Source organism: Typopeltis vanoorti, chromosome 2, assembly GCF_054136105.1.
Source record: "Typopeltis vanoorti isolate ZY-2024b chromosome 2, IOZ_Tvanoo_1.0, whole genome shotgun sequence".
Lineage (NCBI taxonomy): Eukaryota > Metazoa > Arthropoda > Arachnida > Uropygi > Thelyphonidae > Typopeltis > Typopeltis vanoorti.
The window spans coordinates 135,400,570-135,426,332 of record NC_143550.1 but is presented as its reverse complement, the minus strand read 5'-3'; the positions used below and the strand labels follow the sequence as shown (position 1 = coordinate 135,426,332).

The window sequence follows — 25,763 nt, the reverse complement described above, 5'->3', positions numbered from 1 at the left end:
AGAAGAATGATTGTTATGGGAGATTTTAACTTAATTTTATGGGAGATTAAAATTGGAAAGAGGAAACTGCATGTAGTAATAAGGGAGTGGAATTTCTAGAATTCATCATCATCATCATCAAATTGCTGGTATATACCCTCAAGGGGTGTATAGGATGTGATAGTACCACATGAAAAATTTACATGCCATTACTAACTTCCTATCTACAATTTTCCTCCAAATCAGTCTGTTACTTGTCAAGACTCCCACATTATCAGATCTTATATCTCTAATATAAGCTCGTTTTTAATATGATATTGCCAATACCATCTGTTCATGTCCCTGATCTTTCTAAGAACTCTCATATCTGCGGTCTCTAGTCTGGTCAAGTGTTTTGCTTCTGACCCAGCTCTCAGATTCATAAGTTAAAATTAGTTTGAACACTTTATTGTATACAGCTAATTTAGTGTTTTGGCTAATTTCTCTCTTATTCCATATAACTTTATTCAGTTGACTTCCTACCACACCAGCTTTGTTGATTCTGTTGTCTATTTCCATATTTAATTTACTATCTTCAATTTCTAGAATTCTTGAGGGACAAATGTCTTAGACAACATGCAGGAGAAGGAACATTATATTCAACTGTCTTGAATTTTGCCATAGCATCAGAAGAACTGAGATGGCATTGCTGCCCCAGTTGGAGAGTGACCACATAATTTTGACTTGGAAGATGAATAGGCATGCAGGAGTATCAAAAAGAAAGGAATATATGTAGAATTATAAGGCAGATGATTATAATAGTCTTAGATATCAACTTGGAGCAGTTCCACTGAGGAAGTAATTGCAAGGACAAGATATTATTAGTGCTTGGGAAATGTGAAGGAATATTTATTAGCAGCAATAACAAGCTGTATACCACGAGTAAGAGAGAACAGAATTTGGTATAAAGTGGACGAAAAACAATATCAAACAGGAACTGGAGGTAAAAAAGAGCTTATATAAGAGATATAAAGAGAGGGGTGGAGAGCAGATGCATGAAGAATATGAGACTCAGACCAAGAAAGTGATAGTTTGTGTTTCATCAGTGGTTGGTAAGATCTTGGAGAAATTAGTGAGGGACCATATACAGCATTGGGCAGATGAAGTTAATGTTATCTATGAGAGTCAACATGGATTTGTTAAGGGGTGCTCTTGTTTTAGTAATATGATTGACTTTTATAACAAAGTGACAAGAGCAGTTAATGAGGAGAATACATATTCTGCTATTTTTTTTGGATTTTACAAAGGCATTTTACAGGATACCACACGATAAGCTAATATTTAAGTTGTAGCACATGGATTTAGATGTCAGGTTAGTGAATTGAATTCAGGATTGGCTATCTGATAGGTATCAGTCAGAGAGAGAGAGAGAGAGAGAGAGTTGTGTATGGGGAACAATATCAAGGAGGAAGAAGGTTACAAGTGGATCCCACAGGGTTCAGTACTGGGACCTGTATTGTTCAACCTTTATATCAGTGACATCGTCAATGGATTGCAGGAGGATATTCAGTTGTTTGCAGATGATGTGAAGCTGGGAAGGGTTATTAATAACAGTGCATGTGGTAACCCTGCAAGAGGATTTGAATAAAGTGGAATAGATGGGCAAATGAATGGGGATGTCAGTTTAATTCAGCTAAATGTAAAGTCTTGAAGTTTGGGATACATTGATGGGATGCTGCATACGTTGTTATAAGAACTCTACTGGAGAAAGAAGGGGAATGCAAGAGATCTGAGGGTGATGATTGGTAGAAACCTGATCTTCAGGGAACATATTGCAAAGGTGGTGAAGGTAACCCAAATTGCTGCAATACTGAGAAGGATGCTGACCCGCACAGATAAATAAGTTGTCATTCCATTGTATAAAGCCCTGATCAGACCACACTTGAACTATTATTCTCAAATTTGGTAATCAGGATTTGAAGGGGATAAATTAACTGTGGAAAGGGTGCAGGGGCAGATAAGAAAGATGGCATCAGGACTGTACAATGCTAGTTATGAAGATAGGCTGAGGGAATGTGGACTGCAGAGTTTGGTAGGTAGAAGGAGAGGTGATATGACTGAGACTTTTAAACTGTTGAGAGGTAGTTATAGGGTTGACACTGCAGATTCTTTCACTTTGTGGATCAATGGGAAGGAGCGAGGACAAGGGGCCATCCCTGGAAGATGCAAAAGGAAGCTGTCAACAAAAGGGTACTTGAACTATGGAATGCATTGCCTGATAGAGCAGTGAGAGCACAAACGGTCAATGAGTTCAAAGAGTGGTATGAAAGAGATTGTGTTTTCTAGGATGGGCCTCCCACAATGAGTCTTTTGACTCCATGGAGGCCTGAATCATAATAATATTAATAAAATTCAATGAGTAGTCTCAGATAATGGAAGATAAACACTAACTGGAACAGTACAAAGAAAGAATACTAAACTCTTATCTGCTGCTGATCATCACTGCCACATCTGTATATGATTAACTATTAATGTCATCAGCACTATGAGGTCATTAGCCATCTTGACTGTTATAAAATAGTTTTATTTATCAAATAAATTGTAATAACAAATATGGAGGAAATCATCCACTTACCTTACTTGTGATAAAGAGATCACTCCTCTTTACTGCTCCTTCCTTCATTTTGGAATTCAAAATATCTCCAATGTAACTTTCATTCTCAAACATCAATGCACAGTCAAAATGACGATATCCAAAATCAACTGCTGAGCTAATAGTCCGATTGATTTGTAGTGGATTTAACTGAAAAAAATCAAAATTTTGGATTTTCATTAAAATAACATACAACTTTCACATCAGGAGATAACAACAGAGCATACTACTACTACTTGCTTCTAACAGAAGTCAGTTTCCCTTTCAGTCTGTATTAAAGCTTATAATACTCACTTGTACCTATGTAAATCATAACAAATCCAAATCCAATTTCAAACAATGAATGTTGTTTTCAATAGTGTTATTTTGACTTGTTTCATGCCAAATCAGTATGTAACTGATGCTCTTTGCTTGTAACTTTTAATGGTGTATTTATGTATTTTCAGCAAATCCCCTCTCTTCAAGGAGCTTTTGGTTTATTTACATTAATATCTCCCAAGCCCCCTCCCTCCTTTCATTAGCCTGTTAAGCTTACAGATACATAGTGCAACTGACAAAGGGAAACTGCATGTCACTGTATATCATACATTCCTGAAATTCCTTAGTACTGAATATCTCTTCTTCATTGCTAAAGGAGAGTAGAATACTTGAACAACCTGAATGCAAAAAAAAAAAAAAAAAAGTGATGATTAGATGGCATCTCTGTAACTATTCTCACATAATTCTTTTATATACTCTTCTATTCCACTACAATAAACCCGTGGCTAAAATTTACACATATCTTGCCTATTCCAAAATTGGGAAACAAATCCTTATCCATTAAGATGTTGTTGTCCTATTACTCTCAATTCAATTCTCAGGTAATAGAGAAATCTATTGGATAGAAGTTTAAATATAATTCCTTCAGCCTAGAACTGTATTTCTTTATTTGAATAAGGAAAAATGTGATGAGGAGGGGGGGGGGGGGTTAGTGCAGGATTTATAAGTAATAATAGCAGGTGAGATGAGGTTTTCTAACTATATAGATAATGCACAATTAAATAATTGTGAGAATAAGTGAATGGATCTGAATTATTTTAAGATAAGGCTTGTTATAGTTACTTTGAGTTACATAGCACATACATTTTTGAAAATCATTGTGAAAATTACAAACACACATATACATGAAGTTACATAAATTGAGTCAATCCAGAGGATTACAAATATTTATTTTTATGAAATGTTTTTGCTTGTTATTTTTAAAATTTATTTATTTTAGATTTCATAATTTTGTTATACATAAGGTAAAAATTAAAACAATAAAGATGATTTAGTGAATTTAATCTTCTCCATTATGTGATTCCTCATCTTCATCGGATGAAGAATTACATCACATTTCACTAACCTGAAGAGAAGGAAACAGACTTCAGTGATCTTGATGCAGAGGAAATATAGTAAGCAAGTTTCTTCCACTTTGAAGAATAATATTATAAAAATTAGCTTCTTATGTCAGCATATCAACAACATTAAAACTCCATGATTACCAGAAGCATAAAATTCAATGAGCAGTCTTAGCTAATGGAAGGTAAACACTAACTGGAACAGGACTAAGACAAAGCATACCAAACTCCTATCTGCAATGTTGATCATCACTGCACAATCTGTAAATGATTAACTGTTAATGTCATCAGTGCTATGCAGTCATTAGCCATCTTGCCTATTAACAATCATATAACTGTTTTTTTCCCAGAAGAATGCGTTTTTCTCATTCTTCTGGGAAACATACAAAATTTAGAAACAAATAACAGATAAATGCAAGGCAAATCAGAGTAGGAGAGAGAGAGAATTTAGGGAGTATGAGTGAGAGGTATGGGGGTGCTAGAAGAGGAGAGAATGGAAACAGTAGAAGAGAGGGAATGAGAGAGAGGTATGGGAATGCTAGCAGACGAGAGGATGGAAACAGTAGTAGGAGAGACAGAACGAGAGAGGGATATGGAAGTGCTAGAAGTGGAGAAAATGGAAACAGTAGGAGAGAGGGAATGAGAGAGATGTATGGGAGTGCTAGAAGAGGAGAGAATGGAAACAGTAGAAGAGAGAGGTATGGGAATGAAAGAAGAGGAGAGAATGGAAACAACAGGAGCGAGGGAATGGTAAGAGGTATAATGTATGGCGACTCAATGATGCATGGTGTTCAAAATAGGATGCGTGAGGAGTGTTTGCGAGAAGGAACAATAGAAAGGGTGGCTATGGAAATTAAGAGAGGTGAAAGGGTGGATGAGATGATTGTGATGGTAGGAACGAATGACGAGTGGTAATGTAAGTCGCGCAGTGAGAGATATGAAATTTTTGCTTGAGACTGTACGGAAGAAGACAGAGAGAGGAAAAATAGTGTGCGTGTTGCCTAGGTATGATAATGATGAGCTGAGCAGAAGAGTGGTGATATTGAATGGCATAATAGCGAGAATGTGTGACAAGAGAGGACTGGTATATGTGAATGCTTGGAGTGCGTTAAAGAGAGGAATTGTATGCGAGAGACCATTTAATTTTGAATGAGGAAGGATGTAGGCATCTGGAGAGATTGCTGTTCTGAACGAGTTAGTGTGTCCCAGGGAGGATGATAGCAAGGGTGGCCTCTTGTGAAAATGGATACTTGGGAGAAGGGAGACAATGTCAGGTAACACTGAGCCCAGTGGAGTCTAGAAGGGATAATGCTGGGTATAGAAACAATGGCATTTATATGCTTTATACTAATGCCAGGGTATCCGGAATAAGGGAGAGGAATTGGTGGCGCAGATAGCATCAGCCTGGCCAAACATTATTGCGATCACTGAGACGTGGTTGACAGAAGGGGATATAACAACAGAAATAGAAGTCGCAGGGTATAGCATTTTTCGTCAGGATAGGATGGGAAAAGCATGGTGGTGGGGTACTGCTTATGATAAGTGATGACCTATGTCCTCTAAGAGTGGAGGCTTTGGAAGGAAGTGAGACAAATGATTTTGAGAGCGTATGTTGTAAGGTAGAGGTAGGCAAGACAGGATATTTAGTGGGGTGTTGCTACAGACCCAGGAGCACAGAGGATGGGGACCAGGAGATGTTTAGACAGCTAAGTTTGGCAAGTGCAAGAAGAATGATTGTTATGGAAGATTTTAACTTCAGTAGTATAAATTGGAGAGAGGAAGATGCATGTAGCAATAGGGAAATGGAATTTCTAGAATTCTTGAGGGACAAATGTTTTAGGCAACATGTAACAGAGGGAACAAGAGGTTCAAAAGTTTTGGATTTGGTTATAGCATCAGAAGAGTTGATAATAACTGAGTTAACGTCTCTCCCACCAGTTGGAGAGAGTGACCATATGGTGTTGACTTGGAAAATGAATAGACATGCAGGAGTATCAAAGAGACGGGAACTTATGTGGAATTATAAGGCAGGTGATTATAATAGTTTTAGACGTCAACTTCGGGAAGTTTCATGGAGGGAGGAATTGGAAGGCCGGGATATCACTAGTGCGTGGGAAATTGTGAAAGAATATTTGTTATCAGCAATGGTAAGTTGTATACCACGAGTGAAGAAGAGGACGCAATTTGGAGTAAAGTGGATGACAAACAATATTAAACAGGAATTGCATGCGAAAAAGAGGCTATGGAAGAGATATAAGGAGACAGGTGAAGAGATGCATGAGGAATATAAGACATAGGCCAGAAAAGTGACTAGTGTGGTAAGGAAAGCGAAACTGGAATATGAGAGGAGATTGGCCCTAAGATCCAAAGAAAATCCTAGGGAATTTTTTTAGCTATGTGGCCAGTAAGAGGAGAAATGACTGTGGAAAAATGATATTGTGGGATAAAAATGGGAATAGAGTGACTGATGCAGAGGACATAGTGGAATTGTTCAATGAACACTTTATTGGAGTATTTCATCCTAGAGGAGTCAGTTTTAATGCTAGAGGGATAGGACTGGTTCGCGGTCTGGAGGTACAGGAGGAGAAATGACTGTGGAAGAATGATATTGTGGGATAAAAATGGGAATAGAGTGACTGATGCAGAGGACATAGTGGAAATGTTCAATGAACACTTTATTGGAGTATTTCATCCTAGAGGAGTCAGTTTTAATGCTAGAGGGATAGGACTGGTTCGCGGTCTGGAGGTACAGGAGGAGAGTGTTTCAGATACTGAGTACTCTGGATGTCAGTAAAGCTGTGGGACTGGATGGTATTTCACCATGAGTGTTGAGAGAATGTGCTAGGGAACTGATAGTGCCTTTAACGTGGCTTTTCAATGAAAGTCTGGCTTTGGCAAAGGTGCCCAGGGAATGGAAGGAAGGTAAGATAGTGCCATTGCATAAGGGTGGTAACAGACTGGAAGTGTCTAATTATAGGCGAGTCTGTGTGTCATCAGTAGTTGTTAAGATCTTGGAGAAAGTAGTGAGGGACCGTATACAGCATTGGGCAGATGAGGGTAATGTTATCTGTGAGAATCAACATGGATTTGTGAAAGGACGCTCTTGTTTTAGCAATATGCTAGCATTTTATAATAAAGTTACAAGAACATTAGATGAGGGAAAGGCACATACTGCAATTTTCTTAGACTTGGCGAAGGCATTTGACAGGGTGCCACATGATAAGCTGATATTTAAGTTGCAGCACATGGGTCTGAATGTCAGATTGGTCAACTGGATTCAGGATTGGCTGTCTGATAGGTATCAGAGAGTTGTGTATGGTGGAGCAGTTTCCAGGAGGCAGAGGGTTACAAGTGGAGTCCCACAGGGCTCAGTATTAGGACCTATATTGTTTATCCTTTATATCAATGACATAGCCAGTGGATTGCAGGGGGATATTCAGTTGTTTGTGGATGATGCGAAGCTGGGAAGGATTATTATAATAGTGCAGATGTGGTAGCTCTGCAAGAGGATTTAAATAAGTTAGATAGATGGGCAAATGAATGGGGTTGTCAGTTTAATGCAGCAGAATGTAAGGTCTTGAGGTTTGGGAAACATCGATGGGATGCTGCATGGGAGGAGTTATACTGGGGGAAGTAGGGGAGACAAGAGATCTGGGGTTGATGATTGATAGAAACTTGAAGTTTAGGGGACATATTGCAAAGTTGGTGAAGGTAACACAGAGGATTGCTGCAATTATGAGAAGGACACTGACCTGCAGAGATAAGAGAGTTATCATTCCGTTGTATAAGTCTCTGATCAGACCACAGTTGGACTATTGTTCTTAGATTTGGTCCCCAGGATTTGAAGGGGATAAATTAACTGTGGAAAGGATACAAAGACGGATGACAAAGATGGTTTCAGGATTGTACAAGGATAGTTATAAGGATCGGCTGAGAGAATGTGGACTGCAGAGTTTGGTGGATAGAAGAAGGAGAGGTGATATGATTGAGACTTTTAAACTGTTGAGAGGTGGTTACAGGGTTGATACTGGGGAGTTCTTTCGCTTGGTTGAACAGCGGGAAGGAGTGATGACAAGAGGTCATCCCTGGAAGTTACGAAAGGAAACTGTGAGCAAGAGGGTAAGGATTGGTTTCTTTGTGTGGAGGGTGGTTGAGCCGTGGAATGCATTGCCTGATGGAGTGGTGGGAGCGAGAACGGTCAGTGAGTTTAAAGAGTGGTATGATAGACTTTGTGTTTCTCAGGGGGGTACCTCCCCTTGATGAGTCTTGACAGACTTTATGTCTTAGGAAGGACCTCCCTCGATGAGTCTTTTGACTCCTTGGAGGCCTGAATAATAATAATAATAATAAATACTATAGTAGTAGTAGTAGTGGTGGTAGGCAGTAAATGGTAGCAATTATGTTATGTGTAGCTATATGATTAAGTAGGGAGATTAAGTAGGGAGAGACAGTGAGTTATAAGTAGTAGAACAGAGCATCCTCTCGTAATGAGTTCTTGGACTCCTTCGAGGTATCACGTAATAATAGTAATCAAATCATATTAAACCAAAAATGCATAAATCAAAACACGGTTGTATACAGATTTAGAATGGATTTTCCATAGCACATAAGGGAACTCCACAGAAATTATATAGAGGTGACAATTCAGTTGTTTTCAGACTATTCAGTTGTTTGTGGATGATGCAAAGCTGGGAAGGGTTATTAGTAATAGTGCAGTTGTGGTAGCCCTGCAAGATTATTTGAATAAGCTAGATAGATGGGTAAACGAATGGGGAGTGTCGGTTTAATGCAGCAAAATGTAAGCTCTTGAGGTTTGGGACACATCGATGAGATGCTGCATACTCTATGGGAGGAGTTAAACTGGAGGAAGTAGGAGGAGACGAGAGATCTGGGGTTGATGATTGATAGAGAACTGAAATTTAAGGGACATATTGCAAAGGTAGCGAAGGTAACACAGAGGATTGCTGCAATAATGATAAGGACACTGACCTGCATAGATAAAACAGTTATCATTCCATTGTACAAGACCCTGATCAGACCACACTTAGACTATTGTTCTCAGATCTTGTCCCCAGGATTTGAAGGGGATAAATTAACTGTGGAAAGGGTACAAAGGCGGATAACAAAGATGGTGTAAAGACTGTCAATGTTAGTTATAAGGATCGGCTGAGGGAGTGTGGACTGCAGAGTTTGGTGGATAGAAGAAGGAGATGTGATATGATTGAGACTTTTAAACTGTTGAGAGGTGGTTACAGGGTTGACACTAGGGAGTTCTTTCGCTTGGTTGAACAGCAGGAAGGAGTCATGAAAAGGGGCCATCCCTGGAAGTTACGAAAGGAAACTGTGAGAAAGAGGGTGAGGAGTGGTTTCTTTACATGGAGGGTGGTTGAACTATGGAATGCATTGCTTGACAGAGTGGTGAGAGCGAGAATGGTCAATGCATTTAACGAGTGGTATGATAGACTTTGTGTGTCCTAGGAGGGACCTCCCTTGATGAGTCTTGATAGACTTGTGTTTCTTAGAAAAGACCTCCCACGATGAGTCTTTTGACTCCATGGAGGCCTGAATAATAATAACATAATAATAATTGTAAGAAGAAAATAGTGTTCTAGGGGCTGCTGAATGGCAATATTATATACTTTTAAAGTGAATTTCATTGTGCGATAGCTGAGATAACAAGTGATGTTTGGTTAAGTTTTATATTCTGTATTGATTAATGTCTGTGCATTTCTTTATTCACTGATCCAAGACATGGAGGTAAGAGTGAGGTTGTTATGTAGATTGGTAAAAGATGAACAACATGAGAGGTGTGGATTTTTCAAGAATTATATGTTGCTGTGAATGTACTCGTAATATGCATGAATATGTGAGGAGATATTAAGGATGTTAATGGAGATATGCTGAATGAGAGAAGTGAACAAGTATGGGCATCATAGAAGTATGACAAGCTAATGGACTATGAGGCTTCTTTGAATCAGTAGAGAATGTGGAATAAGTGATATTGGACCAAGGGCAGAAGACAGCACAGAGTGTTAGAATGTGAGCAGTAATGGCCAAAGAGAATGAGAGACTATGTGTAAGTAAGGAGAAATGCGACGCTGATGGTGGGAAAAGAGGGAAGCTGATGGCAAGATTGAGACTAACAGTGAGAAAGAAATTGCATATGATAGTAAGATTGTGAGTGAAATTAATGGCAAGATAGCTATTGTGAATGACAGCTATGGTGAAAATAATGAAGACTTGAAAGCAAAGTTAGTGAACATGAAGCATGAATGATCTGAAAGTGATACTTTATGGAGATTTGATTGTTAGAGGTATGGCAAATGAGAAAGTGCACAAGCTTTGTTTTGTGGAGAGAGAATGAGTCCAGCGACAATCGTTTGAATAGGAGTAAGCAAGTGAAAGAGTTGATAGTGGTAGAGAAATTATTTATTTTGGTGAGAACAAGGAGAATGTGAGAATGGAGCAAAATACAAAATGGGTAAAATAGAAAGGGATACTATATTGAGTATTTCCATGTGGTATTCTTCACAAATCAACATAGTTTTGTTAAAGATACCACATGGAATTCTAATCAATAAATTGCAGCACATGGGAATGGATATAAAGTTGGCGAAGTGCATAAGAGGGTAGACGATGGAGAAATACCAGACAGTACTTTATTCAGGAATAGAGTCCAGTAGAATATCTGCAACTAGTGGCATGCCACCAGGCTCTAGTCTTGGGCTATTACTATTTAATTCATACATGAATGATATAGGGAAAGAAACTGTTGTTTGTCAATGATGCAAAATTGAGTACACCAATAATCAATAAAGATGGTGTTAAAATTTTGCATGGTGTTAAAATTTTGATGGTGTTAAAATGGATATTAGTTTCATGTGGCAAAGTGTAAGGTTATGCATTTTGATGTGAAAGGATTACCTGGTTGTGGTTGTGTTAGGGTTACCATATGTCAGCATTTATGCGGACATGTCTGCATACATTTTCGAACACCCCCCCGTTTTGTCTGCATTTCTGTGGGAGCAGTTTAGATTTTTTCCCCATGCGTTTTTCCTATGTTGGTAATATTGCTGAAACAAGAATGCAGGAGGTTGGTTATATTATAGAACAATTGAATCAATAATCGAATCAAATTGTGCTTTTAGATATCGGCCCTCATTTTTGTTTCAACTTTTCGCTCTTTCTTGTTGGTGCTGGCTTCACATTAATGGCATTACTGCATGCTTAGTGCTATGATAGTGGTGGTGTTTGAAGTGGAAATCAAGATGCATCCTTAGTTTTGTTCATTCTTAATTAGTATTAATGACCTTACCAATTAAGTAAGATATTAAATTATCAAATTATATTAGAATTAAAATATATACCACGTTTTAGGTTATGACATAACCGTTATGTAGGCCTACCTAAACATTACGATAAAATTTTATATCATCTTATATTTATTTCAGATTATCTGAAGGATGTCTAAAGCTAAAAGAAAGTGCTCCTTCAATGATAATCATAGGGAAAAATTTACATTTTTTTGCCCTGGACATGAGCCATGAGAGGCTGAATGTGTATGCAGTCCTGGTACATACGTTTTGATCACACAGCATGGGATAAGAGACTTGGAACTACATGCAAAAACAGAAAAGCATTTAAAGTGTGTTAGGGGACAGAATTCAACAGGACCTCTGTTGAACTTTGTTTGCTTACACTTTATCCAAGTGTAAGCAAACAAAGTTTGTGCCTGAAAATATCTTCAGGACTGGTGTAAGGTAGTGCAACACTAGGCAACTCCAAGCAAATTTTCAGGTGCAAACTTTGTTTGCTTACACTTGGATAAAGGATTAAACTAAATTTATTATAGTCTAACCAAGTGAAAAATAAACTTCCAACATCTTTCTCTAAATCCAGAGTAATTCAATAATAAGGTGGTACACCTGTTGGCAACTCCTATAGGTAAATATGACCTCTCCTATTTCTTCTGCCTTAGTATCTCCACGTTTGGGTGTGCCTCCCATGCTGGATATATATGAGAGGCTCTGTTTGGGGTAGGTTTTTGCCTGTCTCTGAGTACAGCCACCGGTGAGATTATGGCTCTGTCTGGTGGTGGGGTGAGTCTATCACTGGGTAGAGCCAACGCTGAGTGAAACAAAGCTGAGTTGGGCGATCTTTCAGGATCGTCTAATTTTTAGAGAGGTCTTTACTTAAATACACCTCAATAAAGGTTGAAACCAGTCTGGATAGTGGCCCTTCCCTTAATGCATAGTAGTATACATGTCTGCAAAGAGATGTCCTTTGCATTGTGGGAGATACTGAGACAAGGAGTGATGAGAACTTGGTTCACCTTTGCTCGGAGTTGCCTGGTGTTGCACTACCTTACCCCAGTCCTGAAGATATTTTTAGGTGCAAACTTTGTTCGTTTACACTTGGATAAAGGATTAAACTAAATTTATTATATTCTAACAAAGTGAAAAATAAACTTCCAAAAGTGTCGAGTGGTCGCACAAAAACACAAACCATTGTAAATTCTGTTCTTGCTCCCCATTCGATAGCAACTATAATGAAATCCATGGCAGATATATAATAGATGCTAGTAACTATAGTAATATGAAAGTATTTCTTATCCTTATTCGATATTTTGACTACAAGAATGGTGGTTTACAGATTAAAGTAGTGTATGTTGAGAGCAAACCAAATGAAACTGCAGAAACTATTTTAACTTATGTAAGTGAAACACTAAACAATTTGGGACTTCAAAAGAAATGTGTTTCTTTTGAAGGTGATAATTGCAATACCATGTTTGGGGATCGTGCAAGAGGTCAAGGCAATAATGTATTTGCCAATTTGAAGAAGATGGGTAACCAATCATTGGTCGAAGTGGGATGCCCTGCACACATCCTTAAGAATTGCATCCAACATCATACAGACCTGCTTGACATTGCCCTACAAACTTTAATACTTAAAATATATAATTACTTTTAATGTACACTGTCCGTGGAGTCTCTCGAGGAGTTCTGTGAGTTTGTGGATATAGAATACCAGCAACTTTTAAATCACAGTAAAACACAATGGCTATCCTTGTACCCTGCTGTTCAAAGACTAATTCAAATGTATCCAGCTCTTAAATCATTCTTTTTATCTCAAAATAGACCACCAGCTGTAATAAAGAACTTTTTTGAAGACCCTTTCAGTGAAATCTATCCATGGCATTTGCAGTCTCTAATTGATGTGTTCCATTCACATATTAACAGGCTAGAGAAAGAAGACAATTCCCTTATTGATGTAATGGAAATACTATCCTCATTGCATGATCTTCTTCAGGAAAGGAAGAATGAACATTTCGTACCATTGAAAGCAAAGGACATGTTGAAGAAAATGGAAAGTGATGGCTTCAAATCTGGGGTAAAAAAGTTTTGTGTAATGTGGAAACACTCTATGTAGGGTGTTTAGACTATTTGAACATGTGGATGCAACAGTTTAATGAATTTTCCTGTTTTAAGTGGCTAGGTCTTAAAGAACTCTTCTGGGAAAGTGTAGAAGAATGTATACACTTCTTGATGGAGCGAGGTGTGCAAGTTGATGACAGCAAATGTCTTGACCAATTTTCCAACTTGAAGATTTGTTGCTTCATATGATGGAAAAGAAGTGTCAAGTCAGAAAAAATGGTGTGACTACATTGAATTCTGCAAGAGTGAAGAACATTACAATGAAATTGTAAAGATGGCTCAGTTTCTGTTTGCAATTCCAAGTCACAATGCCAGTGTTGAAAGGCTCTTTTCATTAATACAAGCTCAGTGGACCAAAGGTCCGTATGGTTAGCCTAGTGACTTTGCACTTCGCAACCATATGCCTGGGGAAGGAGTGTTCCTGGGTTCAATTCCCGTCACCGACGTGAGGAGCTTAAGGATCTTCCTCAGCCATAGACAAGTTAGCTGGTCTTGGGTGTGAGCCGCAGGGTTCCCCCACCCCTCCAGTTTATCTGGAGTTTTTCATCCCGTAAGCAAGCAAACCGGCCCTGTGAAAGCACATGGATCTACAGCCATAAATACTTAACCCCCCCATGAGGGAGCTCAACTCGCTCCAATAGGGACAGGGGAGAAAAGGGAGGAATCTCCATATGAATAAATAAATAAATAAAAGTGGACCAAGGAAAGAAATAGACTTACCATAGAATCTGTGAAAAGACTTGCTATAGTTAAATTTAATTAGAGACATTTTACACGTAAAAATATTATTATTATTATTATAAGAGGGCGCTTTAGAAGCAAGCGGTCGCAAGCACGCTATTTCGATGCTCCCATATTTTAAGTTGCAAAGTAGATCTTTTCCAATCAGAGACAGCTGGTCTATCATTAATTATAGCAGCCACCAATGAAGAGGCTGGCAAACAAGTGCTGCCATCTCTTGGTACCTAACCCTAACAAGATATGTCACTGTCTGAAATACTGTGGGTACTACGGTCAATTTTCTTGAGTTTACGGGACGAAAAACCCGAGTTTCCAGGAGAAAAAACCCGCTTGTCCATGCCAGAAATCGACTAACTCGGGAACCGGTCGAAGATAGGCTTAGAAAAAGTTCCTCCAGTCAGCGACTAGACTAGAACCTAGGTCTAACTTCAAGCGGCCAAGTGCAGAGGACGCAAGCGCCACTTCCACTGAGCTACACAGCCATTTTTGGAGCCTGTGTAGCTCAGTAGATGTGGCGTTTGCCAACCACGCCGCTTGGCCGCACGAAGGAAGACTTGGTTTCGAGTCTAGTTGGCGACTAGAGGAAATTTTTCTAAGCCTTTTTTCGACCGGTTCCCGAGTTAGTCGATCTCCGGCATGGGCAAGCAGGTTTTTTCCTCCCGGAAACTCGGGTTTTTCGTCCTGTAAACTCAAGAAAATCGACCGTAGAACCCACATTATTTCAGACATTAAATATATTGTGTTAGGGTTAAGGACCACGAGATGGCGGCACATTTGAGCCGTCTCTCTTCACTGAGTACCGCTTAATTAGTGCTAGCCTTGGGCCATCTATCTCTGATTGGTACCAGTGGAGATTGAACTGCCCACTCAGTCTCCAAAAGTTAGATAGTGCTAAATGGCCTCGCCTACTCCCTGTATACGGGAATAAAAAGGCGTTAGCTGATTTTTTTTTTTTTTTAGTAGATCTTTTCTTGTGAATTAAAATTTAAAGTACATCAGTGAATTCCGTTCTTCAAGACGAACATATAGATGTAAAAACTGTAAGTATCTGTTAAGTAATAAGTAAAATATAAGTATTCAAAGTTTGAAGTATACGTTGGTCAACTACACGAGAAGAGAACAAAGGAAGACACCATATTAGAAATTACAGCATGATCGTCAAACAAGAAATATGAAGTGCTACAAATGCCAAGAAGACCTAACGGGGGAAGAAACTACGTAACATATAGGAACTGCCAAAGAAACATGCATTTTCTATGTTCAGGATTGTCTAAGGCTACTTGGCAGCGAAAATCAAACAAGAATCGTGACGAGTGGAAGTGTCCCCATTGCAGAGACAACAAAGGAATGTCGCCTTCGATCACAGGCGGAAAACAGCCAATGCAGAAAACAACCGCAGGCAGTAAACAGCTATCAACAACAGAGGGAATTAAAAACAAAGAAAACAACAACAGAAACCCAGGTGAGCCAACTTTAAATGCATTACTTGAAAATAGATTACAAAACCTAAAAGACTGTTTAATCGATTTTGTTGGAGAACTATTTCAAAAACATACCGCACAAATTACAGAAAAATTCAACTAATATGAGGAATTTATTAAATTTAATAATAACTCGGTAGAAAGTATGTTACAGACCATTAGAGAAATTAAAAACTGCATCAAAGAGCTAACTGAAAGACAGCATAATTTAATTAAAGAGACAACAGACCTACGGCAAGAACTAAACTCTTTAAAGCAATAGTGCGAGCTCTCAAACCAACAGCAGCACAAAAATGACCTCCTCATAAATGGTATCCCAGAAATAGCTACGGAACATCTAAGAGACACTGTAATACAACTAAGCCAAAAAATCGGCTCTCCCATTGAATCAAGAGACATCCAGTCAGTGCATCGGTTACCACAAAAAAGGAAAAGAGAAAATAATACCCGTCCTTCTCCCGTCGTAATGCGACTCACCAACAGCCTAACAAAAACTACACTTATAAAAGCTAGCAGGATTAAAAATCCAGTAGTCAAGGATCTGAAAGGAGACCATGACAATACCCCAACATACTTGTCCAAATACCTTATGCCATATTATCAAAAAATATTCTACCAAGCAAGGAAAGTAAAAACAGAAAACAATTACCAGTTTATATGGATAAGAGACAGCAAAATATTCCTTAGAAAGACATAAGATGCAAAACCAATCGAAATAAAATCCGTAGATGACCGTAGATGACCGTAGTAGACTCAACAGGCTGTCACATTGAAAGGAATATTGACAACTCATAAAGAAGGAACAGCACACCAACCAACATGAATGCAGACCATCAAGCAGGTGTAATCACCCCGGAACATGATAATTGCCACATTCTGAAATCAATAACAGAATGGAAACAACTGACAATCCCCAAAAAAGGACTATCAATTCTCCACATCAACATCAGAAGCATTCCAAAATACTGGCTGACCCTGCAAGCTTATCTGAAGGAAGATATAGACGAAATAGACATTTTGATACTGACTGAAGTATCTACGACAAACAAAGAGGCATCCTCCTACCAAATGCCACGCTTCCAACAACACAAACACTGCAGACAAACAAAACGAGGTGGTGGTATAATAATATTTACCAAACATAAACTAGAAGTAACAGAAATAAACTATAAATTAGAATATGCAGAAAACATATGCATCGAAATTAAAAACATCAAACAAGAAAACTCCCTGATATTAAACGCAATATACAGACCACCCGACTTAAGCACCACAAAATTCCTAGAAGAACTAAACAGATGGCTTTCAACCATGAAAGTAGGCACCTCAAAATACTTGATAATAATAGGAGACATTAATATAAACATTAGGAACATAAATAACAACACAGAACAATACCTAGACCTATTATCGGCATATAACATAACCCCATCCATACAGTCATATACACGAGAAGAGATAGTCGGAAACACAACAACCTCAACCTGCATTGATCATATAAATATAAGGGCCCCTCCAAACAGCCACACAGCAGCCGTCATAACATGCAAACTGGCAGACCATTATTTCACAGCATTGCAGTTACACACTGAACCAGAACCCATAAAAATCACTGAGACTACAAAACAGTATCATAGCATTGTAAACGAAGCAATAGTGAATGATGAAATCAGAAAAACAGACTGGATGCAGATAGCATCTTTAGACTCTGCTAAAGCTGTATATAATAATCTTAAACTTGCATTTAACAAAATATATAACAAAGCATTAACACAAATAAAAATACGCCCCAAAACGAAACAAAATCCATGGATAACAGACAACATACTAACAGACATACAAAGAAAAGATGCCCTATGGAAACAACTTAAGAAGTCGCAGAACAATATCGCTTTAAAAGCTGAATACAAAAGAAAATGGAATCTCCTAACAACCCAGATTAGAATGGCAAAAAGAAACTATTACAGCAACAAATTAACAACAGCTCAGAATGACATAAAGGAAACCTGGCACCTGATTAATGAAATGCTGGACATATACACAAAATCACTGCCTCAGAAACAATAAAACACAGCTTTGCCTGCGATCCCAAATCCCTCAAACAGCTGGCAAACAACTTTAATCAGCACTTTGTGAACTCTGTCCAAACGCTACAAGAAACAACCTTTCCTCACACAAACGAACATTCTCCACTAGGTCCACGAGCAACCCAGTCGATGTGGTTCCCCACAGTAACAAAAGAAGAACTATCACTGACAATTCAACAAATTAATCCTAACAAAGGACCGGGGATAGACGGAATCAGACCAAAAGACATCAAGAAACACTCAACCGACCTACTTCCAGTTATACAAAAACTGTTAAATAAAATCTTCGAAACAGGACACATACCTGAAACACTGAAGACTGCATTAATTACACCCATACACAAACAGGGAAAAAGAAACATAATAAGTAATTACAGACCTATCGCCACGCTGTCTGTAATCAACCAAATCATGGAGCGCATTGTACATCAGAAACTCTCCACATACGTTGAAAAATTTCAAATCATACCCAAAACACAATATGGCTTTCAAAAAAATAAAGGAACAGCAACACTCCTGGAAGATTTCACAGATCTAATAAACGCTGCATTGGATAAAAACAGAATAACATTAGTGGTATTCACTGACCTAAAAAAGCATTTGACACACTAACACATAAAACCTTGTTAATGAAACTTACCCATATCGGAATTGGAGGTCGTCTACTCCACATGAAAAACAGAAAGCACATCACACATATAGGATCAGCATACAGCAAAGAGGTACATGTAATCTGTGGAGTACTGCAAGGAGCTGTCCTATCTCCCATTCTATTTAACATATACACACACGACATAAGCCAACTCCCCCTAAAAAGTAAAATCTTCCAGTATGCAGATGACACGGCCATAGTATCCATTCACAACAATGCAAATATCGCTCACACAAATATGCAACACGACATCAATCAAATCACTAACTGGTTAACCGAAAACGGAATATATATATATACCCTGGAAAAACAAAGCTAATGATATTCAAAAACCCCCAAACCCTGCCCATAGAAACTAAATATCTCACTATCAAACATTCATCCTCCTATACACAAAGTGCAGAACCTAAAATCACAACCATCACACAGGTGAAAACAACACGCTATCTTGGACTTCACTTCGATGCTGATCAAAGTTGGAATAGCCATACAAACTACCTACATACCAAGCTTAGGATAACAGCAAGCAAACTATACAGATTAAAAGACATTGCCCCAACCCACATAAAAATACTAATCTATAAAGCATTATGTGAAAACATTTTAAGATATGCAATCACATTATATGCATTCTGCGCAGACTACAGACTTAACAGGCTACAATGGTTGCAAGATAAAATGATAAAACTGATATTCTGGGAACAACCCACTCTCATGCAGGAAGCACGGACAAAACACAAAATATTTAAGGTGAAACACTTATGCCACTACACAGTCATGTTAAAACACTACTACAGCCCAACATATAGAGTAACCAGAACAACATATCAAATAACAAGACCACAGTCAACAAACTACATAACATATAAGTACAACAATCACTACAGCAAAGCCACCCAAAACTTCTACGTACCTGACATGATAAACAAACTGCCGTTCGACAACAGAAACCTAGGAACATACAGAGAGCTGAAACAGGCACTATATAAATATTATAGCGAGAATGAAAATTAGAGCAATTCCTGTTTCTCTCTCCCCCACCACACATGCACACACACAAACCTATGACAACCCCCCTTCTCAAAAACTATCACTACAAGAACACAAAGAAACAAACACACCATGTCTAAATCCAACCCTATTTGCACAAAAAAAAAAAAGAAAAAAAAAGTTAAACTGTAATAGCAGTCGAAGTCTTCCAAGCCAAACCAACAAACAGTAAAATCAACACCTGACTTGTGACCAGTATAGGAACATAACCATGAAACCACTACCCTCTATCATCTATTATCTTCCTCAGATAAGCTCTGCTAAGCTTCGAGGAAGAAAATTATTAACTCGCAAGTATCTGTTATACATAATTGTAATGCGTTATAAATATTATATATATATAATTACTACAGCAACTATGTATGCAATTCATCTGAGACATAAAAAAAAATAATAATAATAAATAAATAAATAAATAAATAAAATAAATAAATTATTATTATTATAATTATGTATATTCTAAATTCAAAAATTCTGTATAATCCCTATTGTAAATATTAGAAAAACATGTGTTGTGTTGTAAATACATAACATAGAGGCAAAAAGTATTTCGTAAAAAAAAAAAATTTCTAATTGAAATCCAATGTAGAAAATGTAGCACTTTGTGCTGAATTCTCTAAAATTATAAGTTGCAATGTCACTCAAGATGTTCATTGTAAGTGTAAATATTTTAGCAAATCAATAAAAATATTATCATATCAAAAAAAAAAAAAAAAAAATTATTATTTGACACCTCCAGGGAGTCCAAAGACTCATCGAGGGAGAGTGTGCCCCAACAGCATCAAACAATTGGTCTCCTTCCAACTACTAACTGCGCTCAAACTTACTTTAACTGAGCCATTAGTAGCAGAGGCTCTACCAATCGACCAACCTTTGTGTCGAAACAAAGAACTGCTAAAGAAAATTAGGTCAAGTGAAAAATATGCATGGACTGCAAAGTAATGTATGTAGTGTGATAAGTCTAATTCTTTTTCATGTAGGCCTACTCTTGTTTCATAAGACTTATGATAACACTTAAAATCTCATATTTTTGTTTATTCTAATAAGCATACTCATCACATCTAATTAATGAAAAGCTTATAAAGGCAAAGATTTCAAACATATGTATTTATTTTTGTGTTAGATGTTTGTGTCTGGAACGAGTTGGTCAGGCAATGGGGTGTCGGCATTTTAGAATATGGTAACCCTAGGTTGTGTACCATATTGATGGAACTGTACTCCAGGAAATTGTTTAAGCCAGGGATTGGGGGGGGGGTAGTGTATAGGGAGTCAAAGTTTTGAGGGCATGTTGTAAAAGTGGCTGAAACAGCTTATTGGATTACTTGGTGATTGAATAACAACCTGATGAGCAGAGATAAGCATACTATTATATTTCTTTATAGGGCCTTGGTAAGACCTCATCTTGACTATTGTGCATAGATCTGATTACCCAGGTTTCTTGGGAATAAGGAGGTGGAGAGGCTCCAGAGGTGAGTGACCAAGATGGTGGTAGGAATATGGAATGCAGCTTATGAGGATATGTTGAAGAAATGTGCATTACAGAAATTTGTGGTAAAAAAATATGATTGGGATATACAGATTCCCAAAAGGTTTATACAAGATGAATACAGAGGAAATTTTTCTGAGCAGGTTTAGTGGTGGAAGAACTAGGGACTACCCTTGGAAATTGAGCAAGAGTGTAGTTAATAGGGATGTGAGGACTAGATTTTTTACTTGGAGAGTGATGAACGAGTGGAATAGGATGCTAGAGTCTATTGTGGGTGCCTTGACTATGAATAAGTTCAAAGTGAAGTATGATAAATATTGAACAAATGGCATAATGTTTAGCACCTCCCTCGATGAGTCTAAGGATTACATGGAGCCCATGTAATAATAATAATAAATTAATAATAGTAACGTCATAGAATCCTGTACATACGCTTCTAGAGGATACATATCAGGAATTTTTGAATGACTATGTGCATTAAACAATATGCAACATAATTATGTAATACTATCACAGTATTCTGTACATCCCTTTCCTCGAGAGTATATATCAGAAATTGATGATAGCTGGGCACTAAACAGGATATATTATGTACATTGTTATAACTCATGTGTTGTAACAAAAACTTGCTACTGTAATGCACATTGTTAATGATGTGTGTGTGCGTGCACACATCATTAACAACATGCACATTGGTATGGAAATATATTGATATTTCCATACCAATGATATACTATAGAAAATGAAGGGGAAATCGTAAGGTGCCATGTATCACTTGTTAAAAGGGTTGATCTCTAAATACAAATACCTTTACCAGACAATTCTCTACCTGAGGTGATGTTTGCTTCAGATAGAACTGCTATGTCCCAGAAACACAAGTGCTTTAGAATCTTGCATTTAAGTTGACTGCAGTGCTACTTATAATTCTCCCCAATTTTGCATCATCATCAGCAAACAACTGTAGATCCTCAGTCGGTCCACATGATATATCATTTACAAACAAGTTAAACAGCAAGGGCCCAAGAAAAGAATTCTGGGGTGTGCCACTGGTTATTCTCCTTTTTTGAGATACTACGCCATCATATACAACTTGCTAGTATTGCTCAGAGAACCAATCTTTGATCCATCAATACACTATTTATTTCCAGGGCTATACTTATGCAAGGCTCTAGCTGGAGTCCCCAAAACATTAAGGCCAATTTAAGGATCCCAGAGAACTCTAGCACCTTGGGGGCCCTGCCCACCATGAGAAAAATGTGAGTACAGCCTTGTTTATTCCCATTCTCTGCAGCTTGTACACCAACTTATCATGTGATAATCTACCAAATCTATATCACTGTATATGATATAGATTTTATATCATATAGTGCAATTGGTGCACTATAGATATATTACTGTATCATAAAATGCAAGTAAAAGCTGACCATCATAAAGAATGCTATATCCATCAGCCCAATCCTGTATTCTATTCCTAACCAATTTCTCCAACACCTTGACAACAACTGCAGTTATAGAGACTGGTGTCTATAAGACTTTCATTAAACAACCAGGTCAAGGCATAGCTAACTGTTGTGCGCCTTCCTTAAGAATATGTGGTGATGTGTCATCCATTCCCACAGCCTTATTAACATCTAACCCAATCAAATATATGCAAAATACTTGATCATGTACATTGCCATATGTTCTAGGCAACTGTTTAAAAATGCTGCTGGTCAGTAATCATCAATAGTATTGATCACAATAGGAAAAACAAAGGATCTTTTGGAGTTCAATAAAGGGCTTATGGCTGGAGCAATGATTTTGAAAACATAAGAGCCAACGGGTTTCGTAAAATGTGAGATATCCCAGATGTTTACTCAGTGTTAAAATAACCTGTATTGCAATTGGTATCATCTGAGAAGGCTTGTATGGACAAAGAGAACTTCTTATGCAGCAATTGACAGAAGCATTTAATGAAGACTATTCTCAACCCATATTTCACTGAAGTTTTGAGAATTGAAGAGGATCGGTATTGGCAGTCGCAAATCTATATGTAAACCACTGTATTAAATAAAAGTTTCTAATTCGGTGGCCAGTAAGTACAGAAACATATATGTTACTAAAGGAGTTTTTTACAGAGTGGAAGTGAAAAAAATCTTTCAATACATGACTGGACTGAAGGAAGCAAGGGGTCACTCCTTACTCTTTCCTAGAATTATGACTACACTCATTTGAATTTTCATCAGTAAACTATGATTATCTTTTTATTTGATTAGCTTTCATAACCGATTTCGTAGCCCTAGAATTATCTTCTCTCTCCTCCTCCATACTCCTCATACCCCTCCAGAATCCTAATGTAAAAACACAACCCTTTTAAGCATATTAAATCAATGACATCATGAGTGAGCTCGTATCTCATTTCCGAATGAGATACGAGCGCGTGCACGCACACTTGCACATACAGATCCCCAAGAAACCCAAGCTACCAAATTTGTGCACTATAGTTGTGATTTGTCATATCAAAGTTTATAATGTAGGATCATAACTTCCTTATTTCTGCTTGTGTTTTTCTTAATATTCAAGTATCCTTTGAGTATTCTGTCCACTTTTTCAACATGTCCTCTGAACTTCAACTCTGTTTTCCATTACCCATAAATCCTTAGCCTTGTCAATTTTTAGCAACACAAGGTATATTACATAGTTCCATCTATGCAATATACCTTGTACAATATATATCTTTTTTTTTTTTTTTTTTAATTCCAAAGTGAATAAATTTTACACTTTGGCACATGTGGTTGGCAGCCAGTTTCCTCTGCCAAAACAACTAGTCTATTTAGACCATTTTGCAGAATCTCATCTCTACATTATCATCATTATCATTAACTATTGCCCTCCCCAGTTTGGTATCACTTGTAAATAACAGGATCCATCCATTCAACTCATCCTCAATATCTGTGGTGCAACCAGAATAACAGCAAGGAATCCTGTCAAAAACAAAGATGGGATGCAGAATTTATGCTTAGTGAGGATATATTGTTGGAGGTGGAGGAAATAAGAGATCTGGGGTGATAGTGGATAAGGATCTGAAATTTAGGGGACACATTGCCAAAATTGTGAAGACAACACAAAGGCTTCTGGGAATGATGTGGAGGACACTGACATGTAGAAGTAGGGAGATTCTTGTTCCTTTGTATAAGGCTTTGATTAGGCCACACATGGACTATTGTGCCCAGATTTGGTCTTCAGAAGAATGAAGAGATGTTGGAAAGGGTCCAGAGGTGACTGACTAAGGTAGTTTCTAACCTCTGGAATGTCGAGTATGAGGAAAGATTGAGAAGATGCAACTTGCAGAGTCTGGTGGACACGATGAAGAGGGGGAGATATGATAGAGACCTACAAGTTAGCAAGGGGTTGTTATAGGATCAATGTGGAGAGGTTCTACAGAAAATAGTGACAGATCAGGGAAGAACCAGAGGTCATCCCTGGAAACTGTATAAAGAGTGTCTGAATAGGGGTGTGAGAAGCAGGTTTTCTTCATGCAGAGTTGTGAATGATTAGAATGCTTTGATTGAGAGCGTGGTATCTGCAGAGAAATTGAGCATGTTTAAATCATGGTATGATGAGCTGTGTGTGTATGATAAAAGAACCTATCAGATGAATCTTTGACTCCATGGGGTCTTGCATAATAATAACAATAAAACTTTATCAGAAGCCTTAATGGTTAGGAAAAATAGAACAAAATAAATCGCAAATATCGCCGTTTGTCCATACGAAAAATGGCACACAGCTATCTCTTTTTTTTCTTCCTTTGCTAGTTGTGCCTTAAAACTAGAGGATGGATTAAACACATGCATATAAATTCATAATTTCACAAACCCACTATCTAATAGTAAAAGTCAAAACTGTGTAGATTACTTTCAGCACTTCATAGTTACATGTTGAAGACAAATGATTTTTTATATTACAATATGTTTAAAAAGAATAACATACCCTCCATGAGCCCAGACCAAGGACTGGAACTTTGGTCTCATTTGCTAATGTTATTGCTGGGATTAGCGCCATATAAAAATAACTTTATCCAATGTTTCTATTACCTTTACTTCAGACAAACATCAAATCAGCCTAAATTTGATTGAATATATTTAGTAGCTCAAAGAATACTCATACCTTTTGCGTAGCGCCTCCAATCAAAACGCAATATTTCGTTTTTTTTCTCCCTAATACTGTATTTAATTAATAATGATGAAGTATTGTTTATATACAAATAGCATTCTTCCGCTTATCCCAAATGAAATTTTAAATAGGAGATATTGTTTATATACAAATAGCATTCTTCCGCTTATTCCAAATGAAATTTTAAATAGGAGATAACCATCTGTGTAGAAGTGAATGAAAATGTTATGTCATTTGCTTGAGCTGAGCACTCATATGAAATATGAAATATTTCAAAAACTCATATGAAATATGAGGTTTTCGAACGAAATACGAAACAAATAAAAAGAAGTCTAAAATTATGAAACATTGTTCAAAGCCGGCCTAATTTAAGAATTCAAACTAATTGTTTGCGATACTTGTATAAGATTTGGTGCAAGGCTGGTGAAATCGGAAAAAAGAAAAAAATGATTACAGCAGCTGGATATTGTCACAAGCGACAAACCAAATATCAGACTTGGGTAGCATAAAAATACAATGTTCTGTTTCTGATCTGAAAGACAGCTAAACTTTTCATTTATTTATTTATTTTATTATTACTATACAGTAGCGCACTCAGGATTTAATCCTGGGGGATGGGCGAGTTGAGTAGACGACTTGAGAATATTTACTAAATAAAGAGCCAAAAGGCTTCAATTCGGCGATGAGGTT

General features: G+C 37.6%; 1 protein-coding gene across 2 annotated transcripts in view; it reads right to left on the bottom strand.

The window, feature by feature from the left end:
- The window catches only part of LOC150109448 (aldo-keto reductase 1B-like), a 212,260-nt gene extending 187,054 nt beyond the window's left edge, over positions 1–25,206 (bottom strand). The window contains exons 1-2 of one of the 2 annotated variants that reach the window (XM_090408381.1): positions 25,068–25,206; positions 2,594–2,761 (exon numbers count right to left, since the gene is read on the bottom strand). In XM_090408381.1, coding sequence (XP_090264507.1) covers positions 2,594–2,686 — 93 coding nt within the window. In that variant the 5' untranslated portion in view covers positions 2,687–2,761; positions 25,068–25,206. Of the gene's footprint in view, positions 1–2,593; positions 2,762–24,890; positions 24,985–25,067 lie in introns of those variants that run through there. The other variant, XM_090408374.1, reaches the window with a different exon arrangement.
- Positions 25,207–25,763: the final 557 nt, after the last annotated feature.